The sequence below is a fragment of the Panthera leo genome, chromosome E1, assembly GCF_018350215.1.
Source record: "Panthera leo isolate Ple1 chromosome E1, P.leo_Ple1_pat1.1, whole genome shotgun sequence".
In the NCBI taxonomy this organism is placed as follows: Eukaryota; Metazoa; Chordata; class Mammalia; order Carnivora; family Felidae; genus Panthera; species Panthera leo.
Window position 1 is genome coordinate 4,121,214 of NC_056692.1, and position 27,941 is coordinate 4,149,154.

General features: G+C 49.5%; 2 protein-coding genes across 2 annotated transcripts in view; one reads left to right on the forward strand and one right to left on the reverse strand.

Moving 5' to 3' along the window:
* Nucleotides 1-1,779: 1,779 nt before the first annotated feature.
* On the reverse strand, nt 1,780-18,522 carry GSG1L2 (GSG1 like 2). Its single transcript, XM_042917369.1, has 5 exons — nt 18,216-18,522; nt 9,434-9,481; nt 7,403-7,555; nt 5,254-5,365; nt 1,780-2,038 (listed from the first exon to the last, which is right to left on the reverse strand). Exons 1-5 carry the CDS (start codon nt 18,520-18,522, stop codon nt 1,780-1,782), a joined length of 879 nt encoding a protein of 292 aa, XP_042773303.1.
* Nucleotides 18,523-21,759: 3,237 nt separating this feature from the next.
* GLP2R (glucagon like peptide 2 receptor) overlaps nt 21,760-27,941 on the forward strand; it is a 52,632-nt gene continuing 46,450 nt past the window's right edge. Inside the window, exons 1-2 of the mRNA XM_042915857.1 lie at nt 21,760-21,858; nt 27,801-27,888. Of these exons, the coding sequence (XP_042771791.1) occupies nt 21,760-21,858; nt 27,801-27,888 (187 nt within the window). The remainder of the gene's footprint in view (nt 21,859-27,800; nt 27,889-27,941) is intronic.

Here is a 27,941-nt window from a genome sequence, read left to right on the forward strand (position 1 = left end):
AGTTTATTTTATTTATTTTGGGGGGGGAGAGCGTGCAGGGGAGGGCCAGAGAGAGGGAGAGAGAATCCCAAGCAGGCTCTGAGCTGTCGGTACAGAGCCTGATGGGGGCTGGAACCAGGAACCACGAGATCATGACCTGAGCCGAAATCAAGAGTCTGATGCTTAACCAACTGAGCCACCCAGGCGCCCCTTGCTTTGCTTTTTAAAAGCGAACTGAGTGTCTCTTTGTGAACCTTTCCTACGTGGACACACAGGGGTTATGAACCATACAAAGGACCCTGTACACTGTGGAGGGCAGAGGCCACTGGGTTTGGAACCCCCCTGCTCTAGGTGAGGAAACAGTGCGGGAGACCTCAGCACGCCCTCCTGGTTGGGCTTATTCTGGCAAAAATCCATCCGACATCTCTCCAAATATGCCTGGTTCGACAAACCACAAAATTCCATGCGGCCATCATTCATTGGGCACATACCTGACTAGAGCCCCAAACATGAAGAACTTAGCTGATTTCTCCTTATTCTGTGGCTACCGTTCGGCATAAGCAGATCAAGTGATTTTATTCATAACATTCAGGGATGGTTTGTTCATTTTTCCAGAAATGACACGTTCACTAAACACATGAATACTTTCTTTAGATGAATCTAAGTTAGGGCATAATTAGGGTTGTTATAATTTAGCAGCTTATTTAAAAAAAAGAAAACAGCAACCTAAATTATGTCTTCAGCAACCTGTGGCCTCAATGATATGTTAGTTTAAAATATAAGATAAGTTTATATAATATTATAACAACACATTAGGAACCATGCAGAACACCACTGCTTTAAACACAACTTGCACGTTTAGCAATTTTTTTAAAATTTTTTAAAAATGTTTATTTTTGAGAGAGAGACAGAGACAGAGCACATGTGGGAGAGGGGCAGAGAGAAAGAGGGAGACACAGAATCTGAAGCGGGCTCCAGGCTCCGAGCTGTCAGCACAGAGCCCGACATGGGGCTTGAACCCACAAACCATGAGATCATGACCTGAGCCAAAGTTGAACGCTCAGTCGACTGAGCCACCCGGAAGCCCCATAGCAATGTTTATTTTTAGAAGCAAAAGTGCCTAGCAATTTAAGTACAACATTTCCAACATTTGTTCTACTTAGTTGCGATAAGGTGTCATTCCATCTGGCTGTTCTCATTTTGTTTTATCACTTGATTATTCTTCTAAGTAGATTTTACTATAGGTAGAAATGAGGAAATTTCGAAGAAAATATATATTTAAAGTAACACAAAACTAATATTTTAAATTTAAATTCGTGGCTTCTTGATGAAAATTAAAAAAAGGAAGTATGGGATAGTCACACAGGCTATCAATCTGTGTCTGTTAATTAAAGGAAAAAATTTCTGGATACCCTTCCATCAACAAACATGTGCGGGCAACACATTTTATACTTTTGGTAGTTAGAACCTTGCTTTCCCCTGTCTTCAAAACTTCTTACCCTCAGTGTTCACATGTCCCATCTCCTTTGGTTACCTCGATTAAACTCACTGTCAGGAAAGCCTGAGATGCTGATTTATACTAGAGTGTCAATGGTTGATATCTTCTGTAAGAGTGATCTCACTTAAAGACACTGGCATTTTACGGGGAACCAGTAGCTAAAGCCAAAGGTGTTTAATGAAGGGTAAGATGATGGGTAGAAAGTTTACCCGGACCACAGCCTTCTGAAGTCCACCCCAGAGATGTTCGTTGTGGACGTAAGTGCCTGGCTGGTCTGCCTCTGCAGAGCTGGTAGGTTGTGGCTAGCACATGGACACCTTCCCTGGGGCATTTGGTGGCAGGTGCTCAGATGCACTCACAAGGGCATGCCCGGCAGGGCTGGGAGCAGCTTCCATTTCCCGAACACTTTCCGAAGCCTTGGGTTCCGGGAATTTGTGTCGAGAGTGCTTACTGCCTTTCCGTACCCTCTGCTTCTCTATGAACTCCAGGCGGGCTGCCGTGTATCTGTTCACGGCCATGACCGACACAGCCATGCAGAGCGCGAAAGAACCCCACGCGAGGCTGTCAACAAAAGGCACAGTTAGGGAAGAGTGTGGGGCTGTGGTTTCCTTCCTGCGGGAGGTCAGTCTGATGAAAATCCAGCTCGTAGGTCCACTGAGCTCGGACCCGGACTTTGGATCACAAGTTTCGGACACCAGCCAACAGTGTTGTTAAGAGAAAAGATTTCGGAGTCATTGTGCCCAATGTGCACTGTGGGTTTACGCCCATCTCTTAGGAACTGTGCACCCTTGAGCTGATGACTTCACCTCTCTGTATCAGTTTCCTCATCTGCAAAACTTGACTGATAGTAACACTGCACACAGGGCGGTGGTGAGGAATTTAATGAACTAATGTGTGGGAAGTACTCAGCATGGGATCTGCTGATACAGAAGTGTTGCTTTTTTGTTATTGTTGCTCTTGGCTCTAACAGCAGGACACCAGCCCTGGGTGTTGTTACTTTATATCCCCACCCTCTGGAAACCTGTTACGTTCCGAGATGATGGTCTATCTACACTTTTCATCTTCCACAGAACAAGGAGGAATGAAAGAGAAAGAACCTCTGCCAAGTGACGAGTGTGTGTTTTCGGGGGACGAAATTCCCAGGTAGAAGAGAAGCCTCCACCTCCAATTACCTACAAAGAAGCCTACTGTAGCTAAGTTCTAAACTCGCTGCAGAGTTTCCAATCATCCCTAAACATGACTTGACCCTCAAGGACACCAACATCTAGGGGGAAAGCCCAACAACAAACAGAAAAAAAAATCCAAAGAAAAGAGCTAAGAACAGAAGAAAACACCAAGAAGAAAACCTTTTGATAACTATCTACAGAGACATATGAGAAGCTATTGCATGAACGAAGCAAGATCAGGATATTTAGAAAAGGAATAATTAGAAAACAAGAAAGACCTAGGGCACCTGGGTGGCTCAGTAGGTTAAGCATCTGAGTTCGGCTCAGGTCATGATCTCCCGGTTCATGGGTTCGAGCCCCGTGTTGGGCTCTGTGCTGACAGCTCAGAGCCTGGAGTCTGCTCTGGATTCTGTGTCTCCCTCTCTCTCTGCCCCTCCCCTGCTCACACTCTGTCTCTAAAAAATACATAAACATTAAAAAACAAACAAACATGGGGCGCCTGGGTGTCTCGGTCGGTTAAGCATCTGACTTTGGCTCAGGAGATGATTTCACAGTTTGTGGGTTCGAGCCCCACATCGGGCTCTGTGCTGACAGCTCGGAGCCCGAAGCCTGCTTCGGATTCTGTGTCTCCCTCTCTCTCTCTCCCTCTCTGCCCCTCCCCTGCTCACGCTCACTATCAAAAATAAATAATAAAGACATTTTTAAAGAATGTAAAAAAGAAGGAACAGAAAGCTAAGAAATGGAAATAATCAAAGAAATAATACCAGAAAAAAAACCCAGAATTCTAGGATGTGAATATTCCGATTGAAGGGCCCGTCAAGCACAGGAAAGGGAGAATGAGTGTGAATGAGAGATTTTCCCTCCGAGGTGCATCATCCTGACATTTCAGAATACCAATAATAGAGTAGAAAGCAGCAGCTTACCTATAAAGGGACATGAATCAGAATAGTATGGAACTCATGCCAGAAGCAGTCGATTCTAGAAGGAAATGGAGCCACACCTTCAACATTTTAAGGGAAAATGATTTCCAGCAAAGGATTATGCACGCTGCTAAACTATCAAATATAGAGCATTGGATAAATACATTGCCAAATATGCACGAAATAAAATAATATCTTTGCTCCTCGAACCCTTTCTTAGAAAGCTACTGGGGGATGTGCTCCCACAAAATGTGAATGTGAACTAAGTTAGATAATGACATGGGGCCCAGAAACAGCTCTCTGCTCACAGCACTGTGGCAAACCTCCGGGCAGGGGGTCCAGAGCAGAGAGGAATGTGGAGGGTTTTGGTTGGGGCTGGAAGAGTGGGATAGGAGGAGACGGAATTGAGAGATTGCTATATTTAATGCCATTTTATTTTCAATTTTTAAACATCCTTAAATGTTTTTATTTATATTTGAGAGAGAAAGAGAGCAAGGGGAGGGGCAGAGAGAGAGGGAGACGCAGAATCCCAAGCAGGCTCCAGGCTCTGAGCTGTCAGCACAGAGCCCGACGCAGGGTTCGAACCCACGAGTGGTGAGATCACGACCTGAGTGGAAGTTGGACGCTTAACCAACCCATGATTTTTTAAAAAGATATTATTTTTAAGCAATCCCTACACCTCATGTGGGGTTCAGACTTACAGCCCCAAGTTCAAAAGTCATACACTCTACTGACTGAGATAGCCAGGCACCCCTGTTCAATACTATTTGAGTTTTAAAAACTATTTGTATGTACTTCTTTGATTAGAAGTTAAGTAATTACAAGTAATAGGAAACAAAACAAAACAAAATGATATTGGAACCAATACCGTTTTTTGAGAGAGATCACGATCAGGGGTGGGGGGAGGAGGAGAGAGAGGGCGAGAGAGAATCCCAAGCTCGGCGTGGAGCCCAACGCGGGGCTCAATCCCACGACCCTGGGATCATGACCTGAGCTGAAATCAAGAGTCAGACGCTTAACCGACTGAGCCACCCAGGCGCCCCTGTATAATGTGACATGACTGAGATTTTCTGTTAGGAACACAACTTATCTGTCCATTAGAAGCAGGGGCAGGGTCTCTCATGATTGAAGTATTTATTAGGCAGCATTATAACTCAGGACTCTTCCCCGTAAGCCATGTTTAAGAATGGGATAACATCAGTATCCCCATTTATTTTTTATTATTTTTATTATTATTTTTTAATGTTTGTTTATTTTTGACACAGAGGGAGACAGAACATGAGCAGGGGAGGGGAAGAGAGAGAGGGAGACACAGAAGCTGAACCAGGCTCCAGGCTCTGAGCTATCAGGACAGAATTCAACGCGGGGCTCGAACCCATGAACCGTGAGATCATGACCTGAGCCGAAGTCGGACACTCAACCAACTGAGCCACCCAGGAGCCCCCAGTATCCCCATTTCTTGAGGGCTCGACTCTTTGCCAAGGATTTTACAAACATAATCTCTTTGAATGCCTAGGGACACATGAGACAGGTCTCATCACCTTCCAGATGAGAGAGCTGGGCTCCAGAAAGGTTAAGAAATCAACCCAAAGTCAGACGGCAGAGCAATGGCCAAGGTCGGTAGTCTTACAGAACCTGCGTGTAACCCTGCGGGGCCGTCGGGGCTTGGGCACCACGGCCAGCAACTTACCAGTATGACCAGCCGTAGTCCCACGTCTGAGGCTTCCAGTCTTCGGGACCAAGGTTCACAGCAATTTGAAAGATGGTTGTGTACATCATGTGGGCCACCATCCCGAGGAGCCCTGCACGAGGAAAGCTTTGTGAGCCACAGGTGGGGATGGGGTTTCCCTACCTTGCGCGAGTTGGATGTAAACCCCAGGAGCGTCCTTCTTGAACCCTTCCAAGCAGGTCCCCCGTCACATTCACACCAATTCCTCGTTGTCCTGAATGCATATGGCGTGTGTTCCTCTGACGTGTTGTTCCTCCCGTGGCCACCTCTCCCCGTGTGTCATGCCCCTGTGTCCCTGTGCTCAGAGGCACCGATGCTCCAGTCTCTCCTTCCCAGGGCAGAGGAGCGGTCCTTGGACCACATTTGGCCTGAAGCCACACTCCACGGGGTTCTGTTCTGTTACTTCTTTTGCGTGTGGATGGTTTGCTAACTCTGGGATACTTTAGGGAAAAATCTGAGTGCGGGGGGCAAGCCTGGGTGGCTCAGTCGGTTGAGCATCCAACTCTTGATTTCAGATCAGGTCATGATCTCACGTTTTGTGAGTTCGAGCCTCACCTCGGGCTCTGTGCTGATGGCACGGAGCCTGCTTGGGATTCTTCCTCTCCCTTTCTCTCTGCCCCTCCCCTGCTCGAGCTCTTTCTCTCTCTCTCGAAATAAATAAACATTAAAAAACCCAAGAAATTGGGGCACCTGGGTGGCTCAGTCGGTTGAGCGTCCGACTTCGACTCAGGTCACGATCTCGCGGTCCGTGAGTTCGAGCCCCGCGTCGGGCTCTGTGCTGACAGCTCAGAGCCTGGAGCCTGTTTCAGATTCTGTGTCTCCCTCTCTCTGACCCTCCCCTGTTCATGCTCTGTCTCTCTCTGTCTCAAAAATAAATAAACGTTAAAAAAAATTTAAAAAAATAAATAAATAAAAATAAAAAACCCAAGAAAGTTGCCTTGGATTTCATTTTTAAATGCTGGCTGTTTCGTTGTTGTGTCTTTCTTTTGTGGGGAGTCTAATCTCACGCGTGTTTTCATTGGATAAATGCATGGCAAATGGTGGCCAGGTAGGGATCAGCTTCAGGGGCCCAAATAGAAATGAGTTTTAATTGGTGGGGGCAATTATTTATATATTAATGGGCCATCTAAAGTCCTTGTGATGTAAACCCTCCAACAGTCTACCTGAAACTGTGTTTGCAAACTTGAAACTGAACAGACGTCCAGAAAGAGGCTTACTCATGACCTTGGCAGGGGTTGGGGGGAGCACTGGAGGGTGCCAGGACCTGGGGAGGAGTCTCCAAGAGCCCATGGCCTACCTCTTTGTTATGAAGATCCAGAAATTAGATTTTATCACCCTATTCGCTGATGATAAAGCTTGGGAAAGACTCCTGATACTTATCACGCACAGAAGTGAGCTCCCGGCTGGACTGATGTACTGTTAGCAGGGCTTGGGGTATGAGGACAGAGAAACAAAGGAAGTCATCTGTTGGGGGTCCTTTTCTTGATGGAAAGGCCACTCCGGAGACCAAATGAAGCTGCTCTGATACAGAGGAGGATACAGAAGGAAGACCGCCACCCCAAAGAAAGGGAGTTCTTTATTCTTACACGTACATCGAGCTTGATAATGACTTTCAGCAAGCAACCATTTCTTGCATTCTTCCCACAGAGTAGGTGCATTTACTTAGTCATCACTATAGCCACTGGAGGTAGCTGGCTTAGAGAGGTTGAGTAACTTGCCTGGGGTCACACAGCACTCACGTAGCAGAGAACTGACACCCAGGTAGGATTTCCTGACAAACTACTGTGGGACATTAGGCAATTTCTGTTCTCAGAGCCAATGTGTCTCCTTCCCAGGGTTGTGATAAAGACCCAGTAATACATTTTATTTTCCATCCCCTTTCTTTTCATCCGTCAGCCAAAGCATCATTGCTTTCCCCCGCCCCCTGCCCCTCCAGTGGGATTTATTCAGTGACTTCTCCGGTGGACCAGCCAGCTGTCCTGCTGAACGGGCCGTTGACAGGCGAAGAGCCAGCCTGCGCTTTGGCAGTGGGGACAGACAGCCCGGAGCTTTGTCCCTCCCGCTGGGACAGGCTGTGGGGAATCCCCTGTTGGCTGCTGTCGACAAGTACCTGCGAGCACCGTGAGGATGGCTACAGAGGCATCCACCTTGAGCCAGCGGAAACCAGCGCTCTGAGAACTCACTCCGGAGCCCAGGAGGACGGCACTCGTCAACACCAGAAGGATGTTCAGGATCTCAGCCCCAATGGACAGCCACAAAAGTCCTGCAAAGTGTGAGGATGATAGAGACATTGAGCCTGGAGAGTTCAGAAGCACCATGATGTCGGGGCGCCTGGGTGGCTCAGTCGGTTGGGCATCCAACTTCGGCTCAGGTCACGATCTCGCGGTCCGTGAGTTCGAGCCCCGCATCAGGCTCTGGGCTGACGGCTCAGAGCCTGGAGCCTGCTTCCGATTCTGTGTCTCCCTCTCTCTCTGCCCCTCCCCCGTTCATGCTCTGTCTCTGTCTCAAAAATAAATAAAACGTTAAAAAAAAAAAAATTAAAAAAAAAAAAAAAAGAAGCACCGTGATGTTGAACCCTTTGATCCTGTTCACTTCTAAGACACAAAAACAGGGTGGCCTGGATGGCTCAGTCGGTTGAGCAACCGACTTTGGCTCAGGTCATGATCTCACTGTTTGTGAGTTCGAGCCCCGCGGCGGGCTCTGTGCTGACAGCTCGGAGCCTGCTTCGGATTCTGTGTCTCCCTCTTTCTCTCTCCTCCCCCGCTCATGCTCTGTCTCTCTCTCAAAAAATAAACATTAAAAAATTTTAAAAAATTAAAAAATAAAATACAGAGATTGTCAGCATGTAAAAAGAAACAGAAAACAGGGGCTCCTGGGTGGCTTAGTCGGTTAAGCGTCCAACTTCAGCTCAGGTCATGATGTCACGGTCTGTGAGTTCAAGCCCCGCGTCAGACTCTGTGCTGACAGCTCAGAGCCTGGAGCCTGCTTCGGATTCTGTGTCTCCCTCTCTCTCTGCCCCTCCCCTGCTCATGCTCTGTCTCTCTCTCTCTCTCAAAAATAAATAAACATTAAAAAAAATTTTTTTTTTAAAGATTGTCCTTCGCTGGGAGGGGGAAAAATAAAAACAACAATAAAGCAGGAGTCTGATGTGGGGACAGGAGAGAGGCTGGGGGGGTGGTGGCCTCTCTATTCCCCAGTTCAGAAGTTAGTATGTTGTTTGGATTTGACCAGAAGACTTTATCTTGGTCTTTTTATTTTTTTTTTATTTTTTTTATAATGTTTTATTTATTTTTGAGAGACAGACAGGATGCGAGTGGGTTGGGGCAGAGAGAGAGGGAGACGCAGAATCCGAAGCGGGGTCCAGGCTCTAAGCTGTCAGCACAGAGCTGGATGCCGGGCTCGAACCCACAGACCGTGAGATCATGACCTGAACCGAAGTCGGACGCTCAACCGACTGAGCCACCCAGGCGGCCCAATCTTGGTTTTTTAAAGAAGACACCAAGCTTAAGGAAGAAGGCAGAGGCAGCTGAGCGTTTAGGAGCCCTGGTTAGAGATCCCGAAACCTTGTTTGTATCTGTGTGGGCCGATCCTTTGCCCTCCGGAGGGCATCCCGCCCGCTTCTAGGAGACACTGTGCTGCAGGTGGAGGTAAGAAGACAGAGGAACAGGGAGGGAAGCTGGTGTCTGTGAGCTGCGTCCTGGGGCCCCAGCAATGGGCGAAACAGGTGTAGATCCAGCCTTCACAAAACCTGCACTCCCGCTGGGGAAACAGACCCCGCGAAACCATCACGGATTTGATGAGCGGCACAGACAAGACGAAGGGTGCGGGAGCCCATCTCTTCCCAGCCCTGCGTCCGCCGTGGGCCGCCGTGGGCGTATGCGTGCCCTGGGACCCGGTAAACACTACCGGTCAGGGCTTCCCGCCCCTCCCCGCCGGCAAGGTCGGTTGTACCACCTTTTCCAGAGCCCCTGACGACTACAGGGCACATGCAGGGGGCAGGTGGTTCCAGCACTTGGACTTGACTTCGTGGAAAAACCACAAAGAGCTCTCTCGTGTCTCCGCCCCTCCCCCCGCCTCCCACAACACACACAAAGTGACCCACGCTGTGAGGCGCCCTGGTGGACAGAACATGGGTGTTTACCGTGTTCTTCAGCTGGTATTATACTCCGGAAACTTCTACACTTTTCACCTAGAACACAAAGAGAATATACTCATAAGGAGGAGTAACTGTGTTTCTAGCACCCTCACTCTCTTAGGGACAGACTGTGTTTCGAGCACCTTCAGTCTATCCAGGGTCATTTTTTTTTTTTAATTTTTTTATTATTTTTTTTGAGAGAGACAGAGAGACAGAGTGTGGGCAGGGGAGGGGCATAGAGAGAGAGGGAGACACAGAATCTGAAGCAGGCTCCAGCCTCCTCGCTGTCAGCATGGAGCCTGACGCGGGGCTCGAACTCACAGACTGTGAGATCATGACCTGAGCTGAAGTCGAACGCTTAACCGATTGAGCCACCCAGGCGCCCCTATCCAGGGTCATTTTAATGGAGAGAGAGACAGAGCATGGGTGGGGGAGGGGCAGAGAGAGAGGGAGACGCAGAATCCCAAGCAGGCTCCAGGCTCCGAGCTGTCAGCACAGAGCCCGACGTGGGACCTGAACTCGGGAACCGTGACATCATGATCTGAGCCGAAGTCGGACACACGACTGACTGAGGCACCCGGGCGCCTCTATCCCAGGTCATTTCGAACAAGGATTAGGGGACGTGGCAGATGGCTTTACTGTTCACAGACATGTGCTGGCCCCCTTACCCACCCCACCCACCCCTCAACAGGAGCATGATTCAATCCCCTCCTGGTGAATCCAGGCTTGGCCATAGGACTTCCTTTGGCCAATGAACTGGGAGCTGGCATGGGGTGGGTCACTTCTGGTCAGAAGCTTTAAGAGCCAATGTTCTGGTTCTTGTTCCCCTGTCTCTGTGTTCACAGAAGCACCTGTCCAGATGGAGTCCCCATCAGCCTGGGTCCCTGGATAGCTGTGGGGAGGAGTCACCCTTCGCCAACCTAAAAAATACATGCGGAATGAACTAGGGATGAACTTGTTGATTTAAACCCCTGGGATTTGGGGGTTGTTTGTTACTGAGGCATAATCCAGCCCGTCTGGGCTGATACTGCGAGCCTTAGACCACAGGTTCTCACCTTCCCAAACAGCATCCGTTATGGTATGAGTCTCAGTTTGTCTCTGGTTAGAGGGAAAGGAACAAAGTTTGTATTGTTTTTTTTTTTTTTAATTTTTAATGTTTATTTTTGTGTGTGAGAGAGAGAGAGAAACAGAGTGCAAGCAGGGGAGTGAAGCAGAGAGAGAGGGAGACACAGAATCAGAAGAGGCTCCAGGCTCTGAGCTGTCAGCACAGAGCCCGACACGGGGCTCGAACTCACGAACGGTGAGATCATGACCTGAGCTGAAGTCGGACGCTTAACCGACTGAGCCACCCAGGCGCCCCTGTAATGATTTTAAAAAACACACTAGAGCAGATTCAGAGCTGTTACCGAGTGACCTCGCTGTTGGAATCCTACTGTGCTTTCTGGAGCATGGAAGGACGGGGGTAGTTACTGCGTGTGCACCAGAGGCTGCTTATTTCGTGTTCCGGAAGGGTCCCGGAAGCCTGGGAGTATCGTCTGCCATGACAGATGCCCAGATGCCTGCACAATCACCTGCTTCTTCCCTGCAGAGTTCAGGGGAGTGGCTCCAAGGACCCCTGAGGGTAAGTGGCTGGTACAGGAGCATTAGGACTCGGGCCGCATTAGGACACCGCCCCCGCTGCATCACTGACTGGATGCAATCTGGTGCACAGCCCAGAAGGTGCCAGAGGATGCAGACAAGCCTGAGCCCCGGAGCTGCTCCCCGTCTGGGCTGGTGGGAACTAAAACAGGGCCAGGTGGGGCACAGATCACTGCCTCTCCAAAGGAATGGCTTTCTCAGCCCTAAACCAAGCTTAGCGGTCCCCGCGTTGGCCTCGCATCAAGGATTTAATGAAATAATGGACAGGAAAGCCGCTCTCACTTCCTACGCACCGAAATCTCCCTGAAATAAAATGAGTTGTACTGGGGGCTGTTTGCATGTGGTTAGGGCCCAGATTGTTATTAAATATAGCACACTGTAAGTATCCTGAGGGCCAGGGTCACGTCACCTACCTTTCCTGGAAGTTTTCAGGGACAGAAGGAAGCTTGGGGGAGCATCTTTCGACCGCAGAAATTATTTCTCCTTTGTAGGAGAGAAAACCCCAGGTAACTCTCCTACTCAAGAACCTACAGTGGCTCCCTATTCCTCCAGCTCTGAGTCAAGGTTCCTCTTCTTTGATGGCCTTGCTTCCTCAACACACAGCCCTTCCCTTCGGTTCACCTTCTACCGCGTCAGGCTCATGCGGGAAGGACTGTCCGCACGAACAGGTGCACGCTCATGGTGGTGCACGTCTAAATGCCACAGACCTTCAGATTGGCCACACTTGTCCTCACGAAACACCAAGCGCCCTGGGGCCTCATTGCTTCCCACGTCTGCCCTGTGCCTCTGCTGGGCTCTGGGAAGAAGAGGAACAAAGGCTGGGTTTATGATACAGCCACTTGGTTGAGCTGCTCTGATGGGATTCTTTCTGGAGAACGTGTCGCAGGCTTTACCCGTCACATGACCCGGGGGAGGGCATTTACACAACCTAGGGGTGAGGATGACAGCACTGGGGACCCGTCTGCCAATCTGTAGCCACGGTGGCCTCTTCAGCTTTTGAATTAAGCCCACTTTGGATGGATGCAACCGTTTTCCTGAAGATTCTCTGATTTTGGCAGTGGGCACGGTGTTAGGGTCGCAGCAGCAAAACTTCGGCCAGTTTTTCCTGGTTGTACCAAGGAAGTCGCCATTGCACTGGGGACATCTCCACACTCACACGCTGCTCTCAGAGAGCCTTTTGGGGCCAGCGAGAGCTTCTTCACGTAAGCCCCCGTGTCATCCCCACGAGACCCAATGAGTGAGGCCGGCAGGGGGTAACAACTGCATGTCAAGGACAGAATGGGGCACATAAATCCTCAAGGCCTGGCCTCTGTGCCTGGTTCTGCCATTCAGTAATCGGACCACTCTGAACCTCGGTCTCTTCATCTGTGAAATGGGTATGATAGAAGTCCTCCAATGACAAAGTTGCGAAAGGATTCTGTGAACTGCCTTATGTTTTTATTTGTTTTTGGGTTTTTTTTGAGTGTTTTGTTATCGATAAAGACAAGTGCACACAGCCACATTTTACAGATCTGGAGGCCAGACGCAAACAGGTCGGTAGAGTCAGGAATCGAAACACCTGAGACCCAGTGCCTTATGCACATCACCCACCTGCTGTCTTTCTCCATAATGCACGGAGGACGAATTCTCTCTCTTGCCTTCCTTGGAGGGCCGCCCTTTCTCTCAGGAATAAAATGGAGGCCAGGTACAGAGCCAGGGGCAGGGCAGAAAAGAAAGCGGAGGCCGGCCAAGGAGATTAGGAGAATTCACAATAGCTTAGAAGGCTGAGGTCAGCCTGGGCCAGATGTCAGGCCGTCGTGACCCCTTGATTAATCTGAATCCTCAGAAATGGTGTTCCTTTTGAATGAGGCCAGCGGGATTAAAAGGAAAAATCTTCATAAATCCCACGAAGCCAGAGAGGCGGGTGTTAACGGAGCTTGGCGATAGAGTTTCACCAGCCAAGCAGGGCAACGTGCCAGCTTGGGAACTGGTGTCCGGGTCCCCAGTGCTGAACTCCGGCATCTCTGTCTGCTTGTTCCTCACCCCCTCCCCTCTATGGGGTGCCCAGGCCCCTCTGTCCTTGACCTTTGGGGTTTAGTGCAACAGCGAAGAATTGGAAACTGACACCTTTTGCTGGCTCATTGATTGGACGCTTTCATCTCAAATCTCCATTTCAGAGTGTGGGATCAGAGTCACTGCACCCCTTTAAAGGCACGTTAGGCAGGGGTCCCCGGGGGGCTCAGTCGGCTAAGCGTCCGACTCCGGCTCAGGTCATGATCTCTCCGTCTGTGGGTTCGAGCCCCGCGTCGGGCTCTGTGCTGATGGCTCGGAGCCTGGAGCCTGCTTCCGATTCTGTGTCTCTCCTTCTCTTTCTCCCCCTCTCCTGCTCATGCTCTGTCTCTGTCTCTCAATAATAAACACATTAAAAAAAATTTAAAGGGACTTTAGACAGTGGCATAAAGGAATGGGAGGAGGTGGCTTGTGCAGAGGATGTTCTAAAATCACACTCTGGATTAGCCTCCCCTGGAAGGTCAGCTTTTGCAAGGACAGAGCTGACTCAGAAGGAAAAGATCCAGGGACACTTCTGGGGACATCAGAGCTGGGGAGGGGGTGTTGGACTTCCCGAGACCCCTTTCCTAGGCTTTCTCAGATCAAGGGGCACCCTCCCCAGGATGGAGTCCTTACTGTCAGGTGTCCTGAGCTCCCCCCTCCTCCGGGACTCTCTCTTTGAGCAGTTTGGGTGCCCTCCCATTCACCTCCAGCTGTAATCCTTCTCTTCTCTTTTCTTTTTTTTAATGTGTATTTATTTTTGAGAGAGAGAGAGTATGCGTGAGTAGGGGAGTAATCCTTTTCTGTCGTCTACCCCAAATCTCCCAGACACTTGTGATAAATGAGACTTACGAGCAGATGTTTATGGGGACTGATCTTCAACTGGGGGCCCCAGGCTATATTCCGCAGCCAATGTGTTTTCCTGGGCCTACGCAATGTTTTTGAGATGCTTTAAAATTGGGGATTTTCACAGGGAAATCCAAGTATTTTACTTTTCTGTAAAACTTGGAGGATCTGACAACATTGAGCACGTAAGCCCTCATGACCATAAAGTTGAGCTGAGCCAGGGGCTGCCTCTTTATCTGGGGATGAGGTTTCAAGGTCATTGGTATTCTCTGATGACCTTGCTTCATTTGCTTTTGTTACCACCTTCTGTGGGCATTGGTTTGCGACCTGTGGCATGTATCTTTTGTTTTATTCCTTTGCGTGTTTGTTGTTAATTTAGTTACTCTTTAGTAAAAATTTCATTCTAAGCTTTTTGCTCTGGGAGCGTCTCATAACACATGAAGGTGATCACATCTCTCCGAGGGAAAAAAAGGTGTTCTGGAGAACATGCTTCTTCTTGGCTCTTAATAAAGTGATGACGGTATTTAGAGACTGTGGTTTACTCGGATGAACTTATTATCTTAGGAAGCATAAAAAATGTGAGCAGAGGGTTTTTTTTGGATTGATAGACACAAAATTATTCATTGTCAATTATAAGACAACTTCTCTTCAGTTGAGTTTTGGGCACTGTGGAGGGAAAGAGGGAGTCTGGGTAAGACTTTTACAAAGAATGAGGGGCGCCTGGGTGGCTCAGTTGGTTGAGCGTCTGACTTCAGCTCAGGTCACGATCCTATGGTTTGTGGGTTCAAGCCCCGCGTTGGGCTCTGTGCTGACAGCTCAGAGCCTGGAGCCTGCTTCGGATTCTGTGTCTCCCTCTCTCTCTGCCCCTCCCCTGCTCATGCTCTGTCTCTCTCTGTCCCCAAAATAAATAAAAACATTAAAAAAAAAAGAAAATTAAAAAAAAGTATATAAGATGCACATAAATCAGAAAGGAGTCAAGAATCCTACTCTTTATTTCTACTTGACTTTGTCCATGAAACGTTGAGAACATCAACCCTCCTTAGAATTCAGCCTGTGTTCCTGACAATATATTTAAAAACCTTGCAGAGGTGTGATCCACGAGAAGGCAGTGTGTGTGTGTGAGTGTGTGTGTGTGTGTGTGTGCGTGCGTGCGTGCGTGTGTGTGTGTGTGTGTTGGTAGAATGTCAAGGAGATTCCGGGTCTCTAGAGGAAGAAGTGTGAAAGGTCTTCTCACAGCCCATAACTCTGCTGTCGGCCTCTGCTTAGGTCGAGAAAGCCCCCCTCCTCCCACCTGGGTCACAGGTTTTTATCAGAAAGCTCAGGGACAGGTGTCTAATTTCCTGGTTCCTGAGAAGCAGTGCTTCTCATCTTGTTCATTTAGGTGTTTCTTTCTAGGGAACACTGTCTTGCTGTCTTGCCCAGATCCTTGTCCTGGAGTGACCGTGACCTTGCGTGGCAGGGGAGGAGAGTTGCCTCGGGTGACACTGAAGAGACACGTGGGTTAAGTTCTTCTGTAACGAGGCTTCCCCTTCCACCCTGCTTTGTGTTCTAGCGCAAATACCTGGACTGTTCTGCCTCAGACACTCTGTCCTGTCTGCCTGGAATATCCTAATCTCCATCTATTAAAGTCACAGTCCTGCTTGGAGGTACAGTGGCCACCTCCTTTATGAAGCCTTCGCCATGCCCAGAGCTGTGAATAACCTCTTTCTCCTTTCTATTCTGATATCATATGTGAATCTTTGTGGTAACCATGGTCATATTTTTCCTTGTTTTAGTTTCATCTCGATCCTCACCACTGTGGTCCACTCACCTTTGTATCCCCCCATTCCCCTCATCTTGTGCTTGACAAGGAAATGTTTTTTAGTGAATTTGTTCCATGCTGCTCAGAACGCCCTTTCCAGAGGGCTTTGCTATACCCCAGGGCATGCTTCTCTAACTCTGGTGTGTGTCTTAATCACCAGGGGAGCTTATTAGAGATACAGATAACACCAGATAGAAAAGAGAGCTGAGGGGAATAAAAAACAATGCTATGAGGATGGGAAAAGAAAAGGCAATTAGGAACTCCAGGGAAAGCAAAAGGCTGTACAAGAAATTTAATGTACTGGTAGCACCTCCTTGATTCTGTAATGAACAATATTTATACAGTCTAAATAATTATTGGTTTATTGATTTATAGAAAACAACAATATAAGTATATTAGGAAGATGGGAGAACAGACATAGGATGTGGTGGTATGAGAGATTTATCCTTATCTGTCATGACAGGAAGTCAATAAATCATGTCTAACATGAAGACAGCATATGGTTTTTGAAACATGGAGGCAAATACCAGAAGAAACAACTGAGCTAAAAGTGGTTTCTCTGAAGGGTGGGACCAGGTTATAGAGCAGGAAGGCAGGAGGGGACTGTTGGTTTCTCTTATAAGTGTTTTTAAATGACTTGATCTCTTATCTATGTATAAATATTACCTTACTTAAATATATATATATTTTTTAAAAAGACTGTGGATATCTAGACCCCATTTAGATCTATCGAACCAGAATCTCCTGCACTGGGCACCTGGACTTGTATTAACTTGCTGGGCGATTCTCATGCACAACAAACATTTGATAACCGGAGTGGTGCTTATATGCAGCTATGGAAATAGAAGTAGGCAGACCTCACGTGGGGACTTGGAAGGGGAGTGGAAATTCCCAAGCAACTTCCCTATGGGTTTGGTGACTATATTTTCCAAACTGAAAATCTGAGACTGCCTTCAGTGCCCTCCAGAATGCAGGATCATGAGCCTCCTGTGTCTGTGGGGGTAGAGAGAGAGGACGTATAGGAAGATAGTGGCACCCCCCCCCCCCCAGAGGAGAGGGGCAGGAGGCCCTTCCAGTAGCTTTAGCTCTAGGTACTATTGTATCGTGTGTACCACACTTAAAGCAAAGGCCATATGTACTGATGGGGACACATGGAAGGGTAAGACTAGGCACTGGTGGCCCCCAGTAGGGCAGGATGGAGAGGGGTAAGCAGCATTGAGAGGGTTCCTACTTGGAGCCTTTTACTTAGACCTCAGAAGAAACCACTAATGCTATAAGGATGAAAAAAAGGCAATTAGAAACTCCAGGGAAAACAAAAAGCTGGTCAAGAAATTTAATGTGTTAAGCCTGAGGTCAAGAGAAAAAAGGGGGGAGGTCCTCTCCTTTCCACCTTGACAGGTGTGCTTTTCTAGCAGGAAGGGCAGAGCATTGTGGCCCCAAGCATGGATTTGGGTTTGCCCTCAGGCTGTATGACACTGCGGAGTTCAGCTCCTCCCTCCTTAGTTCCTTAGGATGTAAAACAAAAAAAATTTTTTTCTGAAATAGGTGTTCCAAATACCAACCATTCCCTTCCCTCTTCTCTCTTGTCTTCCTCTCCCATTTCCCTTACCAACTGGCAGAAGTTCAAAAGATATAGAACCGGGGCTGAGTAATACGGCAAAAGCGGGGTTGGGCTCGCCAGCCATATGACCTGAAACTCTGAGCCTCAGTTTCCTCACTTGTGAGCTGAAGAAATAATACCTACTCTGCAGGGTTATTGCAAGGATTTCCAGAGACAAAGGTCTAGCTTGTTAAGGATTCTTACTTCTTGAAGGTGCCCCCCAAGAGGGAGGATCCTTTCCCACCGATGATGATAAAAGTCAATTTTCCAAGAGAACTTGCCATTTCTTTTTTTTTTGTAAGTTTTTAAATTTTATTTTTAAGTTTATTTATTTATTTTGAGGGAGAGATAGAGTAAGGGGCAGACAGAAAGAATCCCAAGAAGGCTCCACATTATCAGTGTGGGGCCCGATTCGGGGCTCGAACCCACGAACCGTGAGATCATGACCTGAGCCGAAATCAAGAGTTGGATGCTTAACCGACGGAGCTCCCCAGGTGCCCCTGAGAACCTGCCATTTCAAGACCCCCTAAAAAGCGCAGGGATGCGGTTTAGTCTCAGACGGGGCCACTTTGGGTTCTCGGGGGATTGGGTAGACACTAGCAAATGGTCAAAGCGCATTCTTACAAACACCCCACATCAGGCACTGTTGCAAGGCAGGGAAGCCAGTCATTTACGCTTTATAATAACTCTTGCTGACATACTGCTGTCATCCTATTTCACAGATGAGAAAACGGAGGCCCAGAGAGGTGAAGAAGCTCACCCAAGGATACAGAGGCTGTCAGCGGCAGCACTGGGATTCAAACCCAGGCAGCCTGGCTCCCGAGCCCCTGCCTCTGTCGCCCCCACCCCCGGCACCTGCGGCCACGCTCGCTCACCTGCGCTGCCGAGGTTTTCCTCACAGGACTGCCAGAGCCCCACGTGGAACCGGCTCTGGATGAACCTGTCGTCTCCCGTCTCCCAAATGTACTGGACGGCCTGGCTCTCGTCGTCCCTCCTGCCACCGCCGTGGCCCCTGTTGAGATGAATGCATCCTAGCCCTCCCGGATGGTCCTGGCACAGAGGCTTTGCCACCCTGCGGGTCCCCTCGCACCAGTGGCTGCTGCCCAGGGCGGCGAGGGAGAAGGCCAGGGCAAGGCAGACGGGAAGTAGGGCGTGCACCTGCTGTCTCCCAGCCCCGTCCATGGCTGGAGGAGGCGTGCGGCCTCGGGATGAGCAGCGGGCCGCCTCCCCACCTCCGTGTGCTGCCCGCCCCTCTCAGCCCTGCCATCTGGCACCCTTACGGGCTTCTCTCCCATCCCCGGGGGCCCCCCAGCGTGTGACGCCCGTGTGTGCGCCCGTGGCCTGAGAAGCCGCGGGAGAAAGAAAGCACGAAGCCGACGTGTTCTCATCAGCTGCGTTCACGCCCCCACCCTCCCCAGGGTGTGGGTGTGTAGGACGATGCCGGCTCTGTTTTTGTCTTTTTAAACCCGGGGTAAAATACGCACAAGACAAAATTCACCATGGTGACCATTTTCTACTTTCATACTGCTGTGCCCCAGTCTCTAGTCCCCTCTTCATCTTGGGACCCCGGGGGGCGGAGCTCCCCTTCCCTGTCCCTGGCCCCGGGCACCCGCCACTCCACTTCCTGTCTCTACCAACCGGGCCACTCTGGGGACCTCACACAGGTGGGGTCATGCAGTACCCTCTCTTCCTGACCGGCTTCTTTCACTCAGTGTAATGTCCTCAAGGTTCACCCGTGTCATAGCGGGTGTCAGAGTTTCCTTCCTTTGTTTTTATGTATTTTTTAAGTTTCCTTTTATTTCTTTAGAGAGATAGTGAATGGGGGAGGGGCAGAGAGAGAGAGAAACAGAATCCCAAGCGGGCTTCACGCTGTGAGCGCAGAGCCCAATGTAGGGGCTCGAACTCACAAACGGTGAGATCATGACCTGAGTCGAGACCAAGAGTCGGACGCTCAACCGACTGAGCCCCCCCAAGGTGTCCCAGATATTTTTAAGTCATCTCCATATCAAACATGGGGCTCAAACTCACGACCCCAAGATCAAAAGTTGCACAATCCACCAATTGAGCCCCCCCCCAGGCGCCCCCAGAATTTCCTTCCTTTAGAAGATTCTGTGGCATCCCGGTGTGGATAGACCACGTTTTGTTTGTCGATCTGTCCACGGACACTTGGGTTGCTTCCACACTTTGGTTTGTATGGAGGAGGTCGGTGCTTGATGAAGACCAGGGGCGTATGGGCAGGTGTCTGGGTGAGTCTGGACCACCCCCACTTGCCTTTTGCATCCATTGGGGTGCTCAGGGTTGAGTTCCAGAAATTCAGAATCCCACAGCCTGCCACAGCCTGCTTCCTGCCCAACCCTACAGAGACAGAACTGCCAAAGACAACGTCCTGCTTCGGGGACGGAGAGACTCAAGGTTCAGGCAGCCTCCTCTGGGGCCTCGGGGCTGTGCAGAGCAGGGGTGTGGCACCCAGCACCGTCCTGGGGTCTCCAAAGCCGGCAGGCACACCCGTTGGCACCCTCGGTCCTGTCCTTGTCATGGGGGCTCTCCGGGAGTGGTGACACAGAGGACACTACAGTCACTTCTCGGGCGGAGGACACTGATGCAGGAATAAGAGCAGGAAAAACATCACAGAAGATTCCACGTGGTCCTACATGGAAACACACGGGTCCTAGACTGTATGGCCCCCCAGATGTGCCCCCAGATGTAACAGAGAATCACCAGGATGGGCAGGCAGGGGAGAAGGGCAGTGCCCTGTGGGTCACTGTCACTCTCTGCCTCCTGCTGGCTCCTCCTGTGAGCCCTGCATTTGCGGGGTTGGCCACCCGTGTCTTGGGAAGAGGAGTTACCACGTTTCATCACTAGATGGCATCTGTCCAGCAGCCGACAGCTCGTGCGTGGCCCGCACTCCTGTCCCTTCAGGGAAAAAAGGATGCTTGTTCTTTTTTTTTTTTTATTAATTTTTTTTTTAGTGTATTTATTTATTTTGAGAGAGAGAGAAAGAAAATGCAAGCAGGGGAGGGGCAGAGAGAGAGAGAATCCCCAGCAGGCTCTGTGCTTCCAACAAAGAGCCCAACGTGGGGCTTGAACCCCTGAACCATGAGATCGCGACCTGAGCTGAGGTCATGAGTCGGATGCTCAACCGACTGAGCCCCCTGGGAGCCCCAAGAGCTGCAAGGATTTCTATTAAGCGATGTTTGCATGTTTCTCCCACACGGTTCAGCAATCATTTACTCAGATAAGTGAGAGCAGGTGAGCCCCCCTGTTCGAACTTGAATGGAGACAAAATCAAGAGTAAACTAAATGAAAACACAATCTTTTTGTCTCTTGCAGACTGCGTTTCATCCAGTCAGGACCTCTTCCTCCTGGGCCTCTCTGGGCTGGACGGGGAGAGGTGAGGTGAGAAGAGCCGAATGGAGCCTTTCAGAGGCCCCGCGAGGAACCCGCCAGCACAAAGGAACAAGGCCTGCAGACCTAAGGTGAGATAGAGCACATGGCCAAGTAACCGTGGCAGGTGATTCTGGGTAACCCCGGCTCTCCCATTTACTGCTGTGTGGCCTTGAGCAAGCATCCTAACCTCTCTGGACCTCACCTGCTCATCTGTCAAGTGGGGAAATGATCACGCCCTCACCGGACCATCGTGAGGGCAAAGGAAACAGGTGGTGGGCCGAAAGCTCCTGCGCATATGCACGTGTGTGAAACTACAAACATGTTAGTTGCCTTTTCCCCTCGTCCTTGTGCTCTGGTGTAGACGGGGCCGGGGTCCCCGACTGGGGGCTTTGCTTCAGGACCTGGGTCTGGACCTGAGCTCTCCCTGGAAGTGTTAACATAGACGCCCCCCCACCCCCCCAGGAGGAGACCCTGCCCTCGCGGCCAGGACGAGCTGCTGCCTTAGTAAGAAACGCAACCCGTCACCAAGACGCCCACCGCACAGCTGGAACCGGGCCCACCCTGTCCTGCACGGCAGCTGGAACCAGAGGTGGCCTTGTGCCCTGAGCGGGGGCTTCGGAAGCGGGGCCCATTGCCCGCCCGGCTTTTCCTCCCGGGGCGGCCTCTGCTGAGGAAGTCCCTGGGAGCACAGCCGACTTGGGGAAGGTCTGGGAAAAATCTCCCTGCCCTCGGGGTGGGGGCCGGGGCGGGGGATGAGCCGCCGGCTTCTGAGAAACCCTGCAGATTCGGTAGGTGGCTCTAGACCGGTTCGGAGGCTCTCCTCCCCGCGTGCGCGCACTGGGTTTGTGCAAACATTCCCCCGCCCCGTGCAGGGAAGAATGCAGCGGGAGGCCGCCTGTGGTACATCTCGGACCTTTCTAGAAGCGTGCCCGCACTTGTGAAGTCGCGGCAAGGAAGGGGAGGCCGGCACCGAGCGGGGCGGCGCCCCGGAGAAGGAAGCGGGGTCCCCCACCTGGAGTCCACGCGCTGCCCATGGGCACCCCCGTTGCCCGGGGGGCCAGGCCTCTCCCCGCCTCCGGGAAGCGCTCTCCCCCGGTCCTCGGCCTGCTGCTCCTGGTCTTCATCAAGCAAGTAAGAGCGCGTTCTCACTGTTATTGTTACAATGATTGCTATTAGGACCACTTTTGTATCTTTTCCGATAGGAGAAGCCGTGTGGGGCTCTGGTAGGCAATTTGGAAAAACATTAAGACGCAAGCAGCGAGAAACCACAATGTCGGTATTCGGAGGCCATCGCTGTTCGTATTTTGGCATGTTTTCTGCAAATCCTATGCATGCTTCTAGGCAGCTGAAATCGTGATGTATAAAGCGTTTTGAATCCCACTTTCCCCTTGACATCATTTATATAAGCATTTCCCAGGGCCCACGTGAACTCTGTCAATAACGTTCAAGGGGCGCCTGGGTGGCTCAGTCGGTTGAGCGTCCGACTTCGGCTCAGGTCACGATCTGGCGGTTCGTGGGTTCGAGACCCACCTCGGGCTGTGTGCTGACAGCTCGGAGCCTGGAGCCTGCTTCCCATTCTGTGTCTCCCTCTCTCTCTGCCCCTCCCCCGCTCACTCTGTCTCCCTCTCTCTCTCTCAAAAATCAACTTAAAAAATTTTTTTGTAAATAGCATTTAAACTTGTCACATAGGTCCTCTTGTCTGCTTTTACAGTTTTCTCAGGCCTGATTATTTAGGTTGATGGACAGTGGGTTTTTTTTTTCCTCCTTTCCTTTCTCCTTTTCCTTCCTTCTCAGTATGAAAATATAGAATGAGCATTGGTTAAGAAATTAAACGTATGCAATCTGACGAAGTACAAACACCAGCTATAAATCACTGGATCCCCACCCCCCCAGAAATCACCCTCATTCGCTTTGGGGGTCTTGTACTTTCAGACATTTTTCTGCCATTTATTTCCATATAGTTGTTTTTTTTTTTTTTTTAACATAGGCTCGGACTATAAATATTGTATTGCAACCTGCTTTCGTCTTAACGAAATACAGTAAGAGCTAACACGAGCTAACCCTTGGATGGAACACTCACGATGTTCTCCAGGGCCGTGCCTGGCACGTCCTGTGTACTAACTCATTTCGTGCTCTCAGCAACCCGGAGAGGGAGGCCCTCCTGTTAGAAATGCCTCCTCTGCCCCCATAACAGGGAGGGCCGTGTCCCTGATCTTGTAAGTGTGCACCTCATCGGGCTTTCTTTGGTGCTAACCCGGGACCAGATGGGCAGAAAACACCCACCAAATTCTCTGCATCCGACTCCTCCCCGAGACTGCCTTCAAGCCCTCACGGACTGTGGATGTGAGCCCAATGGATGGTTTTGTGGAATCCCTGCCATGGTGGCAGCCTCTGGGCGGGCCACCATCGTGCTCCTGAGAGCCAGCGGGTTGCCGGGCGAGTCCCTACGGAACTCGCCTCCTGGCTTCAATCTTCTGTACGTGGCACGTTAAAACTGAACACAGAGCTGTCTGGCCTCGTTCCCCTTCTACGCACGATCACGCATCGATCGTCCCCTAAGTGCCCACCACTGCTGTAGCACCGTCCCGCTAGGTCCCCGCCACGAGCCTCGGACGGAGGTGTTATCACCGAGCCCATTTTACAGTCGGGGAAATTAAGGTCGGTGGGAGTTAGACGGTCACCTGAGATCACGTGGCTCGTGAACAGTGGCACCAGGGAGTCAAGTCAGCCCGTGGTGTCTGAAGTGTTCTCGCTTCCCTGGCATTCCTTTGGGAGCTGTTGACATACGGAATATATACGTATATACGTTACGGCAGCGAAATTTGCAATGTGTCAGGCCCCTTGTGACACTGAAAAAGCCACACCTCAGCTCTATCATTTGGCATTCTCACAATCAATACTCTTTCCAAGCGAGCAGTGTCCCTGGTCTGCCACACGCATCTATTTCCAGAAGCTCTTTCCTCTGTCTGTCCTCCAGTGTGCATCTATAGCCCCAATGTCCCCCCACCCCCCCCGCCACCCCGCTCTTGGTTCTCAGTCTTAAAAACCCATATTTTCCCTCCAGATGTTTACATGACGAGGCTTTGCATAGACTTTCATGATGGATTTTGCTCACAGATGCTTTCCCTGCCTGGAATATTAATGACTATGGCATGTTTTCTGGCAGAAAGTCTTCGTAAAATTCACTTCATGAGAAATTCTCAGGGATGGTTTAGTTTTGAAATCCAAGCAGGTTCCACCCCCCACCCCCCACCCCAACTCATTTAAGTGAATAAGCAGTTGCTGTGGCTTTAAAAAACATGAACTCTCTATCGAAGGCTCTTGGAGAAACAAATCTGTGACTCTTTGGTGCATTGCTGATGAGAGTGTAAAAAGGTGCATATTTTTAAATTAAAAAAAGTTTGGCGAGGACAGTTTGGCGCTATGTTACCAGAACCCTTTAAAAATGTGTATCCTCTCTGGCCCAGAAATTCCAATTGAAGGAATTTCTCCTAAGAAAATGAAGATGTGCTCAAACATTTAACTGTGAATATTTTCAGTGCAGCATCATTTCTATTAACAAGCCTCTAAGCCAGTGCAAGTGTTTCATGCTGGAAGATTTAAAATTATATCACATGTGTTCATAGAACATTATGTAGCTGTTTAAATGGCATTTTAGAAGTATGGGTCTTGAAATTGATACATAGTCACCCTATATCTTCCGGTGAAAACACAAAGCAAGATGATTTCCTTTTTTGGTTAAAATAAAAAGGGAAAGAAAAAGAAGAAAGTAAACAGAAGCATGTGCACGGAGAGAAGAGTCCGGAAGGAGATGGTATTTTCTGATATAAGATTCTGATTCCACCTTCTCCCCTTTTTGCTTTCCTGTAATTTTTGTTTGATTGACAGAGAGGCAGATGCCTTCTTGAACCAAGAATACAATAAAATGTATTTAAAGCCGTCAACAGAAGGTCTTTTTTTCCTTTTCCTCTCTTTTCAGCCAAGTTAGTCGCTGATGCTGGTTGCCTGTGAGAAAGGGAAGAGGGAAAGAAGAATCGAGATCAAGTCAATTTTTCCAGTTAGAAAACATCCATCCGTGTTCTTGCCGTGCCTCTATTTTGTTTGAATCGGGCTGTGTTTGAACTTGGATTTGCGTCTTGTGTTCCTTGTGTCTTTAGGACTTGGTACTTGGGAAGGCAGTCTGAGTTTCTCCAGCTCCCCTACATTGACCAAACTCAGTGCTTTGTAGATTTCTTCTCCTTCTTTTTCTTCTCTTCTTTGTCCTTCTCCTTCCCCCCGCCCTCCTCCACCGCCTCCTCCCCTCCTTCTCCTCCCCCTTCTCCTTGCACTTTCAGCCATGGCCATCAGTCATGGCACAGGGCAGGAGGAGAGGGTCATGTCCATCCAGGGACAGTTCACGTGCCTGACTGATTTTATTGTCTTTTCCTCGGCCAGTTCTGGGGAAGTCCCTGAGGACATAAACAGCACCTTATCTAAGAAAGGGTCTTCCTTCGGCGGCCTGCAGGATTCTGGAAGCTGACAATTTGGCTATCAACTTATGTGCTGAACTTGTGGACAATAATATAGGGTCCGCTATGGTCCTGTTAGGATGTTTATTTCCTTAAACAATGTGTTAATAAACTTCCATCTTGATTCTTGCCACAACTCAGAGACAGGAAATATTAAGGGGAGACTGAAAGCCTGTTGCCTAGGGATAAATGCCAACTGTTTCCTCCTCATTATCATTATCATGATTACTTGTTGGCTAATCCCCTGGTTTCTAAATTGTGTGCTAAGGTGCCTTGAGGCACCGCTGTGAGTTCACAGGGCTGCTGTAAGACATTTTAATTTTTCAAGGGAAGTCCAGCTCTACGTGACATCCGCCAGACCTGGCTCAGGGTAGTTCATAGTTTCAGTATTCGGTAACACTCCTCTCCCTTTGATGATGTTGGATCTCTACAGAGCTGGCAGTGTTTTGCAGATGCTATCATAAAAAGCAAGGACCACCCAAACATCAGTATGGAACAGGGGCAAACATGGCTGTGTCCGATCTGATTCCCAGATTTGGGAGGTTGTCCAATCTCCGGTGGGCACACAGTTGCTAGGATGCAAAAGTTTCTTAAGTTGTTTGGCCCTACCTACTAAACGAATGGGACTTTAGGCATTTCTTTTGGCTTAGGGGTGCTGTGGGGGAAATGATGGAGCCACTGAGGGCACCATGAGTTGAGAAAGTTTGGGAACCCCTGGTCTAACAATGACTATACCAATTCTTCTTCAAAAAGCTAGCCGTGTGATTCTTTGGGGAAAAAATGTGAAGGAACTATTCCCAGACCCCGTCATGAATTCCATAGCACTGGGGGGTGGGCCACGCAGGGCAGAGGAGGGGGAAGGTAGATTGGACTAATTACTCAGAAGGTGGAAACTGGCTGCCCCATTGGGCTCATAGGTGGTTGGGGTATTTTCGTGGGGGGTGAGGGTGATGGTGGTGCTGGCTGTGTGTGTGTGTGTGTGTGTGTGTGTGTGTGTGTGTGTGAGTGAGATCACATATTTAACCCCTCCTGTGTTCAGCCCCACCCCAACTCTGTCCCACACCTGTGCTTCTGTTTCTTTAGCTGGAATTTGGGGGAAACTGAGGACAATAGCTCCTGCCCTGTGCTAGGGGCTTGTATTCAGAGATGAAAAGACACATGTCAGCCCTCAAGGAATATATGGGATAGTGAAGGGGTTGGACAATTCAAGCCCCAATGACAATACAACACAATGGGCCATAGGACTTGTTTATGTGTGGGGTCACTGGGGAGAAGGATCACTAGCTCAAGACTTGAGTGACAGAGGTGGTCAAGCATGATCAGGGGTCATTAGTCTCGACTGAACAGGGGCAAACAAGGAGTGAGCCAGGTTGACGATGAGGGTGGACGAGAGGACGTTTTCCAAAGTCGTAGAAAAGCATGACTGGGGTCGAGAGGCTTGAGCTGGGGGTGGTTGAGATGTGAAGTCAAGTCAGCAGGCTGTGAGGGGAAGACCTTATGCAGGAGAGCCCTGTGGACCTATCCCTTTGGGGGCAGTGTGGACCAGGTCAGAGACAGAAGAAATGGGAGGCAGGGTTAGGCAGGAGAGAGGCTTAGGACAGAATCTGGTGCTTAGTTGAGCCAAGGAAAACTCCTCATTTCTGGTTCATGACCAATGGTGCCGATACTGAGCCACTAGGAGATGAGGCTCTTTAGAAGCAGAGGACAATGGCATAAGAATGTCACTTGACTTTGCATGCCAGCCAATTACACAGTTGTCTTATCTTTAGCAGATTCTAAGTCCTTTAGGGCAGAAGCTGTATCTTGCTCATCACTGCACCCCTTCGGTCCCTCCTTAATGCAAAGCCTAGCGCACAACAGGTGCTCAATAAAGATGAGTTAAGTTAAAGAAGAGAAAACCCCTTTAAACCCCTTGTTTTGTTCAAAAGACAAAAGCAGTGGTACGGATATGCAATTAGATGTTGTTGGACAACTCTGTTGTCTGCAAAGCCCAAAAAGATGTGCTGTATTTTTAAGACTCTATGGGAGGAGATAGTTCATGTCAGAAAGAGAAAACTCCCAAAGCCTCAGTTTAGTAGCAGAGCATCTGTCTACCCAATCTTTGACTCTGGACCCACGGGCCGCTAGGTGGGATGGCACAGGTCCCTAAAATTCGTAGCCTTTCCCTGACAGTATCGGGCCCTTCTTGGTACAATGCTTCTCTCTTTGAGATGCACATAATCTTAGGAACGTGCAAATATTCATCTACCAGGGCGTGCCATTCAGGGTGAGCAGGTTGCCTCCTCTTGAAACGTCAACCCCAGTTGAAGATTTTGCGGCGGAAGAAAAATCTTCCACATTTGTACTAAAACCAGTGTGATTAGATCAGGAGACCCATTAGATCAGATTAGATCAGATTAGACCCATCTGTAAGATGGGACATGAGATGTTGAAGAAGTTCTGCTTCTCAGTGCAGGGCAGGAGGGTCCCTTCAGTGGGACGGTTTGAGAGTCATGGCAAAATGCTAATGAGGCCTCCTCTGTGTTTGTGGCTAACCTGGGGGTCACCGTGGTGTTTTCTGCCCAGGTTACAGGATCCCTCCTTGAGGACACAACTCGCAAGTGGGCTCAATACAAAGAGAAGTGTCTGAGAGACTTACTCAAGGAACCTCCTGGTAAGCACATGTATGAGCTACCCATGGCTGTGTAACAAATAGTTCCAAAGGTT

What these genes read in the sequence shown, in the direction of transcription:
- GSG1L2 (XM_042917369.1), bottom strand. Translation starts at nt 18,522, where the DNA reads ATGGACGGGGCTGGGAGACAGCAGGTGCACGCCCTACTTCCCGTCTGC. An exon ending in GGAAAACCTCGGCAGCGCAG is followed by an intron (nt 9,482 to 18,215) that starts GTGAGCGAGCGT and finishes TTTGTGTTCTAG; the next exon opens with GTGAAAAGTGTAGAAGTTTC. An exon ending in AATACCAGCTGAAGAACACG is followed by an intron (nt 7,556 to 9,433) that starts GTAAACACCCAT and finishes CACACTTTGCAG; the next exon opens with GACTTTTGTGGCTGTCCATT.